Here is an 11,694-nt window from a genome sequence, read left to right on the forward strand (position 1 = left end):
AAAGAACAAAACGAAAACTGTAAAGACACACGGTTTTGAAGTGGTTCAGCTTCACACGTCGAAGCCTACGTCCACTATTCTCGATAAATAATTTTAGTACCTTTCTCCGGATTACAAAATTATCAACCCTACTCGTATAGCTAACTCTAGCTATAAATCAATTTGAATATCACTAGATATTCGGTTTTGACTATCTTAAGTTACTAAGAAAGTACTTGATTGTTCTTCTAGGTGTTCACACAATTGAACGAGTAAGAAACAATATGAAGCACTATTATCCAATAACGTAACTTAAAAGGTAATTTCAATAAAGAACAACACGACTTTCAAAACAATTTTCGTTTGCAAAATAATGATAAACTTAATTTGTTTGCAAGGATATTTTAAAGCTCAAAGTTGAAAAGTAATTTGAAAGAATGAATAAGTGCTTGTATTTATAGTAGAGAGGAGATCTAGGTTTAGGAACAAAACCCTAGATGCCGTGTGTGTCGTGAGAGGCAAGAAAGAGATTAGGTCAAATCTTCCTTAATCTTGGAAAGTAAGAAGGAATAAAAATAATATAAAGAGATAATAAATCTCTAAAAAATATTATTTTGATCTACTTTAGTTCTTATCCAAGTAAGAAAAAGATCTTAATCCATTTATTTATTCTAATAATATTTTACCAAAAGATATGGAATAAATATAAGGAGATAAAATATATTTAACAAATATTTTATCGAAGATCTTTACCTAAACCCTAGATCTCGTGTAGATTAGGAAAGGAATAAGATCTATCTTTTTCCTATTTTAATCCAACACTATTTTTGATAAAAGATACAAAATAAATATAAGGAGATAAAATATCTCTAACAAATACTCCCTCCTATTTCCTTATATCTTCCCCTTTCTTTTGGGCACAAAAATTAAGAAAGGGGAAGAAAGAAGGAATAAAGTAGAATAAAGTATTGTAAGTTGTGAAATTTATAGGTGAAAGAAAATAATAAAGAATGAATGATGAATAAAGAATAGATAAAGTAATGAGAGTTGTTGATTTTTTAGGAGAGAGAAATTAATAAAAAATGAATGAACTTACCAAAAAAGGAAAGAGGGAAGATAATCAAACTTGTGTGAAAAAGGAAAGAGGGAAGATAATAGGAAATTGGAGGGAGTATTTATTTAAGATCTTTACCATAAACTTTAGATACTATATAGATCACGTGTGAAGTATATAGTAAGTAGGAGATCTAATTTTAACCTAATAATATCTTTATATAATGGAAAAGAATAAATCAAATAATATATGAAGATAAAATATCTTAACCAAATATTATTACTAAGATTTATTCCAAACCCTAACTTGCACAAAGAGTATTCGAATAAGGAGGAAAAACGGCTCATAGGGCGGCCACCCAAACCGAAACCCTGGCTAAGATATTAGGTTAGATAATTAGGGTTTAGATATGAATTAAAGGAAAACCCTAGATAGCATGACAACTCATAAGTTGTTTTACTAATCAACAGGATAATCTCAAACTCATTTGATCTAATCATGTCCCAAATCTCACTCTACTATAAACATACTTTTCTTTAAAGATTTTATTATTTAAGCTTTGAAATATATATTTTAAAAACATTAAAATCGTGTTCTTTATATTGCAGCACAAAGTTATAGTAGAATCACCTATAACTTTGAGTTTAACTAGTAAAGTTATAACTAAAACAGCTATAACATTACTTGTCAAGATTACTTCTAAAATTACCGTTACCGAATGATGACCTATACTAGCTAATCTTCCTAGAGATCTTCAGTAGTAGAATCATCTCTTTATCTTGATCATAAGCTCTTCATCTTGAGCTTGTTAAAGACTTGATCGAGCCTTTTGCATGAGTGATCATCATCCTTGAAACTTGTTACAGTTACTATGACGCTTTAAGAATCTTCAATGTTATATGTCAAACTGCTATAACATCACTTGAACTATGCTTCACAAATCTTCAATGTTATAGCCAAGGATGCTATAACATTGCTTGCTAAACTTGTAAACCTAAGTCAATCTAACAAAGACTAAACAAACGATTACGAGCAAGAGTATATATAAATCGAAGCACACACTTGTCATTATCAAAACTTAATCATATATCTATATGGTCCAACAATGTGGTTTGGTTACATGGTGTGCTAAAGGACATAATGTCAGATCGGGATGCGCGGTTTATATCACGGTTTTGGCAAGAGTTGCAGAATTTTATGGGGACTACCTTGAAGATGAGTACATCTTTTCCTCCTGCGACAGATGGTTAGACTGAGAGAAATATCAAGACTGTGGAAGACATGTTGAGGGCTTATGCCGTGGAGTTTGGTAGAAGTTGGGAAGATAGGCTGGACTTGATTGAGTTTTCATATAACAACAGCTATCACACGAACATTGGGATGGCACCGTTTGAGGCTTTGTATGGCAGAAAGTGTAGGAGTACGGTTTATTGGAACGATAGTGCTAAGACAGTCGTTTTAGGACCACAGATGGTGCAGGATATGATAGAGAAAGTTCGCATGCTTCGTCAAAAGATGAAAGCAGCTCAAGATCACCAAAAGAGTTATGCAGATTTGCAGCGTAAGGACATTGAGTTCGCGGTAGGTGACAAGGTCTTTTTGAAAGTGTCACCTATGCGAGGGGTGATGAGGTTTGGCAAGAAAGGGAAGTTGAGCCAGAAGTTTATCGGTCCTTATGAGATCCTAGAATGCATAGGTGAAGTTGCCTACCGGCTATCTTTACCACCATCGCTGGATCGAGTCCAAAACGTGTTTCATGTTTTGCAATTACGGAAGTATGTGAGTGATCCATCACATGTGCTTGAGGTTGAGAACATAGAGTTAGATGAGTCTCTAACTTATGCGGAGGTTCCCGTGGAGATCTTAAACTGGAAAGTGCGCAAGACATGGATGGGTGAGACCGTCGTACTAAAGTACTTTGGACTAATCACAATGTGGAAGAAGCCATATGGGAACCAGAGGAGTTGATGAGAGAGCATTTTCCTCACCTTTTCGATCAGGTATGTTTGGTTACGGGGATGTAACTGTTGTCTTTTAAGGGGGGTAGGAGATGGTCACATGCTTATTTTTGGGTTAGTTGAGGTTAACATAACTATGTTTTTGGCCATCTTTCGAGTTTTAGTTGAGTGTTTTGGCCATCTTTTGGGTTGCTGTCTTTGAGCAGTTAGTGTTGTGTTGGATGTTTCATTTTGAGTATGGTATGAACTTCGGGGACGAAGTTCTTTTTAAGTAGGGAAGACTGTAATGCCACGTTTTTCTGAGTTCTGTTACTCGGCCGAATAGGGCTAACTCAGCCGGGTAATGCGTCGTGTGTTTTCTGGTCAGGCTACTGTCGAGGAACACTCGGCCGATTATTCACAAGACTCGACCGAGTATCCGGTCTGACCGGATTTATTTCCGCGGTTTGGTTAAGGATGATTAGAGTTATAAATTACGATTAACAGTTTCACTTTTCACTTTTTACCAAAACCTAAAACATTTCTACATACTCTAATCATCCCTAATATCTCCCAAGATCTTTGATTGTTCGTGAGTCTTTGTTCATTTCTCTCTTGCGTCAGTTGCGTCGGTAAGTCACTAGTCTTATACCTTTTGTTAGTTTTGTCTTTTAGGGTTTTACCCTTGTATTGGAATTTGGGGTAAAAGGGGTGATTGCATGTTGTAATTGGATTGTTATGATTGTTGTTAGGTGGAGAATTTGTAGAAGAGCAATTCTAGCTTCCATTTGTTGACTCGTAACGGATCTGTGCTAAGGTAGGGTTTCCCTACTAAGTTGATTGCATAATTGATTTAAAATGTGATGATTGTGATTTATTGGCATGATTAGTATTGTTGTTAAATTGTATTCTTAATTGTTGGAGTTGTGGTGGATTGTTTATGTTGGTGAGGTGCGTCTTCGGCTGAGTGGAGTGACTTGCAGGAGTGGCTTCACACCCTTGATTCACCCCTCGTGGAACCCGCCACAAGAGGAGATGTGCACATTAAGGAATATGGGTTATTGCTCGTTGCGATGAGCAGGGCTTAGGTGGGCAAGGTTGCGGTCTCCCACTGGCGGTATGGATTATCTGTTGGGGTAGTAATCTGGCAAGACTACACACTTAAGTGTGTAGTCAGTTATGAGACATGATTAGGAGTGGAGAATGTTTGTGGAATTGTTGCCATTGCTTTTATTGTAATTGCTTATCTTAATTATAGTATGAACTGACCCCGTCGTTGTTTTGTAAAATTGTAGTGATCCATCCGGGGATGGTGAGCAGATTATGACTGGTGATGGCTGTCTATAGCTACGGGGATGAGATGGGACGTCATCACTTCAAATCTAGCTTCCGCTGTTACGAGTTTAGTTGTTTTTGTTTCAGTTATATTGAGTTTCATATACACTTTCTTTTGGTTTTGTTTTGAGACAATGTAATCGTTTAAACTTTTTACTTTAATAAATGTTTCGGAATGGTTACTTTTGATATACTAACCTCGGGCAACCGAGATGGTAACAGCTTCTCATGCTAGGGTGGTCCTTGGTAAGGCACCTTGGTATGTGGGGGTTTTACAGATGGTGTCGTGCAGGCATTAGTGAAATGCTACCTGAAGTCAGTTTTACGTATTTCCAGAGTGTTCATTCACACATTAGTAGTAGAAATATTAATGTGTCATTCGGAAGGACCGTCTTCCTTACACCTAAAACCAATTCAGCAAGTGAAACAATATAAAGAATTGAGTGTTCTTGTGTCCTTCGGAAGGACCGTCCTCCTTACACCTAAAAGCAATTCAGCAAATGAAATATTGTAAAGACTTAAGTGTAAGGAGTATGGTCCTTTCGGAGGACACAAAAATTTTTCTTAGTAGTAAAGAAGACATGGAGACAACATACGTGCATACCTCTTATTGCACATAAATTAAGGATCCCTGAGGTATATATATAGTCCTATGCTATAAAATTACACTTTGTATGCGATTAAAATTGGATATTTATTCAGTTCTCCAATTAGAAAATAGAACGAAACCTATTATAATATATGAATATGAACTCTCTAAGAATTTCTATTAGAAATAAGTTTATTATGTTTGGTAGTTCGAAAATGTTGGACTCTCTAATATCGCTCGAAAAGTTCCTACTTTATATATATATATATATATATATATATATATATATATATATATATATATATATGTATGTATTGATTAATTAGTGTAACTGAATTTTTCGTTTTCGGTGTAGCGGCTGCTACACCAAAGGCCTTGTTGGCCTCACCCCTGACCATCATGTTGGTTAGATTAATTTTTTTTGTTGTAAAACGCTTTTATGATCAAGATAAATTATTCAGGACACCTTTTTTTTTTTTTTTTTTTTTTTTTTTTTTTTTTTTTTTTGCGCAGGAGGGGCGAAGTTAGAGATGGCTATTCGGGCGGAGCTGAGGCAGGCGGCATGGGCACGATACGACCCAGGTGAATAGTAAAGGCGGCACGGCCGTGTATGTATAAGGCGGGCTGCGACTAAAATGTTAGGAAATTCCCCATGGTACGACCAAAGCACGGCTGGACCGACACGAAACAGGCACGGCAGGTCCGACACGAACCAGGCACGGGGGGGGGGGAGTGGGGGGCTAGCATGGTACGACCTGGGTTTTGGCACGGATTTGGCCGTTGAAAATGTGGTCATTGCTTGGAATGTTGCCGTTGGAATTCAAATTGGTCGTTAGACTTTGTTTTGTATTTTTGTTTCTCCCATAACCTTATAAATACCGATCAATTCTAACCATTTTTCTCACAAATCATTCGTCTCCTCATCTTATAATCTTATATTACTCAATTAGTCAAATTCAAATGATAATTATTATCATTAGAATTTATATATTAGATAAAAAAATATATAAAAGTCTGATATTAAATAATTAGTTAATTGGGTTTTGTTATATCGGGTTTTATAATAATCAAGTTGTTGAATCGGGTTTAAGCAAGGCTTCTATTGTTCATCTCGATATTCCGAATTCCGAAAGCTTTGTTTGCAATTTCTAACTCTACCTTTTCTTATATTGTTTTTATTTTTGTTTGTATTAATTTAGTTAATTAGTTTTATTTTAATTTTAATTATTGTCTTTTAAAAATTAAAACGTAATTATTAAGTCACAAAACGCACAAAACACATCTAAGAGGTCACGTCGTTTAATTAGTGAGTCGGAATCACCTACAATAAACCCAGTTAGAGCTAATTGGTGTAGTCCTGGCTAGTTTTGTATTTTTGAATGGGCGTTCAAGGGGGGTTGTGAGCTTCCTTTTACGCCATTCATGATTGACATTATGAGGGCTATTAAGGTTGCTCCTTTTCAACTCATGCCTATGGTTTGGAAAATTGTTCAATCCGTTGAACATTTGTGTTCCAAACACAGTTTCATAATTACTGTTGAAGATTTCAAGAACGTCTATCACCTGAAGAGTAATAGTACCGGGCGTTTCAATATGCGCGTCAGGGCGAAGATGGCTCACTTGATAACAAATTTTGACTCAGGCGATGATAAGGGTTGGGCCACAACCTATATGTTTATCTGGGCAGATTCTATTGCCCCTGACCTGGACAACCTCAGTTATCCGGTTGTGGAGGGTGGTAAGTTTTTCCATGTATTCAATTCAGAGCATAATAGTATGTAAATAAAAAAATTTATAATATGAACTTACTTGTGTTGTGCCATAGTGGTTGATTGGGTTTATGATCCTGATGCTAAAGAGTCGGATGAACGTATTACAACCTTTATGGCCCTGTCAGAGGAGGAAAGGACTTGGCCTGCTTGCCTTAGCCAAAAGCCCCTGCCTCGTTTTAAGAAGGCTAAATTGAGCAGCTATAAGGCTGCTAAGAGTGCTAAGGCTTCAGGGGCCTCAACATCAGGAAGTAAGTTTAGATATTCTGCATTGATATTTATGCTTGAGCATATGGTAGTATTGCTGATATAGGATTTCGTCGTGTAGCTACCAGGGCTTTTGCCAGGATTGCTAGCTTTGGCCTTCTTGTACTGAAGGCAGGGATTTCCCAAATTACAGGAGAGAAGTCTCGGAGCAGCGAGGCTACAAGGAGTGATAGTACGCTTCAAATTCAGGTTCCTACGCACCAGGCTTAACTGGTGTCTCCTCCACAGGTCGAGGTGTGAGCGAGGTCAGAGAAGTCAGGCCAGGCTTTGTGATGTACAGTTCGCCAAAGAACAAATCCAAGCTCATTCCTTCTTGGGTTATGATCCTTACTCTATGTATAAGGCTGAGGAATCATCTGCTCAGGCAGTAGCTGCCATGTATCATTCCATGGACTATGCTGCCAACTTGGTTGCTATGTTGCAGAGAGTATGATTCTTTTTCCTTAGCTTTATTTTGCTTACTCATTTTCTGCTCCTGCTTACCTACTCGTGATTTCTTTGCAGAATGTAAATGATATGCTGAGGGGTGCCTGTGAACTAAAGTACTCAAATGCCAAAAATAATATCTTGGACTGGGAGGTGCAGTGTTTGAAGAAGGATGCTGAAGCCTTGAAGACTGACTTGGAGGCACTAAATGAGGAGAATGAGGCTTTGAAGAAGGAGAATGTGGCAGGCAAGGCAAAACTGGTTGTTGAAACATCCAAGTTGGGGTCTGCTCAAAATGTAGTGAAATCTGTCCAGGCCAAACTTGCTACTGTCCAAGATGAACTCAAAGCTGAAAAGTAGGCTATGTAGGATCTTTTGAAGGCAAATGAAGAGGCTACTTATGAGGGCATAGGTTCTACTACTGCCTCCAAGGTAAGTTGATAATTTTTCTTTGGATGACTTTCTACCTATCCAAGGGGGATATTCCCTGGACAAAACTTTGAATTATTCTAGCTGTTTTTCAGCCCATCTAGGGGGGGGGGGGGGGGATGTTCCCTAGAAAAACTTTGTGTTTGATCTTCCCTTGTTAGGAATGCAATTTGAAGTAAGTTTTTGACTTTCTCTGCATGCCTGATTTGAAAAGTTTTTTTTTGAACCTGTTAAGATAATGCTTGTCAGGAGGGCTTATGGCCCTCAACCTGTCTGGAGGGCTTTTTTAAATAGGAGGGATAGTTGCCTGTCAGGAGGGCTTATGGCCCTCAACCTGTCTGGAGGGCTTAAGACAAGTAGTCCGGATTTATTTCACCATCTTACCTGGTTTTCGTACTGAGCTCCGTTTTTATGTATTTTTTGGATGTGACATAATGTTTAATATTTGTCATAGTTTGTGAGACATTAGAATGTTGTTTAGGTTGGGTGGAATGACCCTCAATCCTAAATATTTGTTTAAGCATGCAAATATATTATGCTAAATAGTTGCAGGAAAAGCGTAAAACAAGTTTTCAGGATTCAGTATAGTGGTTAGAGATATATAATAAAAGTTTCGACTTATCAGGCAATTGTAGATAGGAGGAAATCACATAGAAAGAACATGGGTCATTTTATTCAGGTTAACTACACATAAAGCATGCCAGGTAAGAGATAGGATTGATCGCCTTACCTGGTTCAGGCAAAAATAAATTGGCTTATACATGAAAGAGTTTTAAGTGAGAGATATTCCAGGATCTAGGGATCATTTCTCCGTCCAGGGTCTGAAGACTGTAGGCTCCGTGCCCTACTATTGAATCGATCAGGTAGGGGCCTTCCCATGTAAGGGCAAGTTTGCCTGCATTCTTGGCCTTTGTATTTGGAATGACTTTTCGTAGGACTAGGTCCCCTTCCATGAATACTCTGATGTTTATGTTTTTGTTGTAGCTTCTGGCTACCGTTTGTTGGTAAGAAGCTATCCTGATTATGGCTGCATATCTTAGCTCTTCGGCCAGGGTCAGGCTGTCTTGCATCAATGGCTGGTTTTCTTCAATAGTATTCAGGCTGCACCTGGTAGTAGGTACATGGATTTCTGCTGGAATTACTGCCTCACAGCCATAGATCAAGGAATAAGGTGTCTGGCCAGTTGATGTCTTAGGTGTAGTTCTGTCTGCCCGGAGAAGTAGGGGGAGTTCTTCAGCCCATCTGCCTTTTCGTTTCTTTAGTTTCTTTTTTAGGCAGTTAATCACCACTTTGTTGTTGGATTCGGCCTGGCCGTTAGCTTTTGGATAACCTGGTGTGGAGGTAACCAGATTAATATTCCATTGTGCATAAAAGGCCATTGTTCTTTTTTCCCACAAATTGTGTGCCACTGTCACAAGCTATTTCTAAGGGGATGCTATATCGGCATATGATATTCCTCTTGATAAATGATATGATGTCCTTCTCTTTAACTTGCCTGTATGAGTCAGCTTCTATCCATTTTGAAAAGTAATTGGTCGTGGCTAACATGTAGGCTTTTTCCCCAGGAGCTTGTGCTCACATGCCTACAATGTCCATCCCCCCACTTCATGAATGGCCATGGGGGCTGAGATAGAATGTAGTAGCTCAGATGGTTGATGAATGAACGGGGAGTGAATCTGACAGGCTTCACACTTCGAGCTATAAGCTAGGAAGTCAGCTCTTAAGGTTGGCCTGAAGTAGCCTGTCCTTAGAACTTTGCTTACCAAGCTCCTACCTCCTTTGTAGTTTGCACAGTATCCATCATGTATGTCCTCAATAACTTGTTTATCCTCGTGTGGTTTGAGGCATCGCAGGAAGGGTCCAGCCTGAGACTTTTTATACAATGTGTTATTAATAATGGTGTAGGTGGAACCTTTGATTCTTAGGGTTCTTGCTTCATGCATGTCTTGAGGTAAAACCCCTGCAAGAACGAATTATAGTATGGTTTGGTCCAGGAGTTTGTGTCCTCAATGATGGGACAAGTTTGGTCAGGTTTAGTAATGGCCGGTTCAAGCAAGTGAACAATGGGTATCTTATCAAATACAGCAGGGCTAAAGTTTGATCCCAGGCTGGCTAGAGCATCATCCTGGGTATTTAAGTCTCTTGGTATCTGATCAATGTCAAATGAAATGAACTTTTTGTGAAGGTTTTTGACGTATTCTAGATATATAATCATATTGAATCCTTTGCGGCATAGGTTCCTTTTACTTGATTTGAAATTAAAAGTGAGTCAGTTTTTACCTTGAGATTTTGCATACCAAGATCTATACATACCTTGAGTCTAGCTATCAGGGCTTCATATTCAGCGTCATTGTTTGTTGCTTTAAATTCACAACTAACAGCCTGAGCTATTAAATAACCTTGTGGTAATTTTAGTACTAATCCTAAGCCAGTTCCTCTTATATTGGTAGCTCCATCTACATGCAGGGTCTAATCCTGGCCTGATTTGTGGGTGTCTAGTTGATTGACCTCTTTATGAGGTCTGGTTCTATGTTGGGACTGAAATCAGCCACAAAGTCTGCTAAAGCCTGGGATTTTATTGCCCTTCTAGGTTCAAAGGTGACATCATAAGTGCTAAGTTGGACTGACCACTTTGCCATTCTGCCAGAAAGTTCAGGTTTTTTGAGGACGGATTTGATAGGTAGATTAGTCAGGACTATTATTGGGTGACTCTCAAAGTAAGGTCTGATTTTGTGCAGGATACAATTAATGCAAGTACATATTTTTCAAGTAATCCATACCTTGTTTCTGCATCCAGGAGGCTTTTACTTACATAGTAGACGGGATGCTGTTGGCCTTCAATCTCTTTGACCAGGACTCCACTTACTGCTGTCTCAGTTACTGATAGGTAGATTGTCAGGGGTTCTCATTTATTTGGTTTGGCCAATAATGGTGGAGTGGCCAGGTAAGTTTTCAGTTCTTGGAAGGTTGTTTCACGTTCAGGCATTCATTGGAATGACTTGTTCTTCCTGAGGAGGTTATATAATGACCTGCATCTTTCAGATGACCTGGATATGAATATGTTCAGTGCTGCAACTCTTCCTGTCAATCTCTAGATGTCTTTGACTTACTTAGGAGCCTCTAACTCCAGGATGGCTTTTATTTTTCCTAGGCTGGCCTCAATTCCTCTCTTTATCACCATGTATCCTAGATACTTGCCTAATGATACTCCAAAGTAGCATTTGGAGGGATTGAGTTTCATATTGAATTTTTCCAGGATTTTTAAGGCTACTTCCAGGTTCTTCACATGATCTTCAGCCTTTCTTGATGTGACCACCATGTCGTCTATGTAGACTTCCATTATATCACCAATTTGGTCTTTGAACATCATATTCACCAGGCGTTGGTTGGTTGCCCCTGCATTCTTCAAGCTAAAGGGCATTGTTGTGTAGCAATATATGCCTCTTTCCGAGATGAATGTAGTGTTTTCTTGATTAGCTGGATGCATTTTGATTTGGTTGAATCCACTTGAGGCATCCATGAATGTCAGTAGCTCATGTCCAGCTGTAGCATCCACCATTGCATCAATGTGAGGGAGTGGGAATAGAACTTTTGGGCAGGCTTTGTTGAGATTTGTGTAGTCTACACAGACTCTCCACTTCCATTTTTGTTTTGCGCTACGACCACATTGGCGAGCCATTCAGGGTACATTACTTCCCTGATCATTCCCATGTCTCGGAGGTTATCCACCTCTTCATTCATGATTGTATTGCGTTCAGGGGCAAATTTCCTCCTTTTCTGTTGTACATGCTTGAAAGAAGTGTCAATATTGAGTTTATGGGCAATCACATTGGCATGTATACCAGTTATATCAAAATGTGGCCAGGCAAAACATGTAGAGTTATTTTTAAGAAAACTTACCAGTTCTGG

At 38.5% G+C, this 11,694-nt stretch overlaps 1 protein-coding gene across 1 annotated transcript; it reads right to left on the reverse strand.

Moving 5' to 3' along the window:
- Window positions 1-8,540: 8,540 nt before the first annotated feature.
- LOC141630149 (uncharacterized) lies at window positions 8,541-9,164 on the reverse strand. Its single transcript, XM_074443018.1, has one exon. The coding sequence runs from the start codon at window positions 9,162-9,164 to the stop codon at window positions 8,541-8,543; it is 624 nt and encodes a 207-aa protein (XP_074299119.1).
- Between the last annotated feature and the right edge of the window lie 2,530 nt (window positions 9,165-11,694).

This window comes from Silene latifolia, chromosome Y (assembly GCF_048544455.1).
Source record: "Silene latifolia isolate original U9 population chromosome Y, ASM4854445v1, whole genome shotgun sequence".
NCBI lineage: Eukaryota > Viridiplantae > Streptophyta > Magnoliopsida > Caryophyllales > Caryophyllaceae > Silene > Silene latifolia.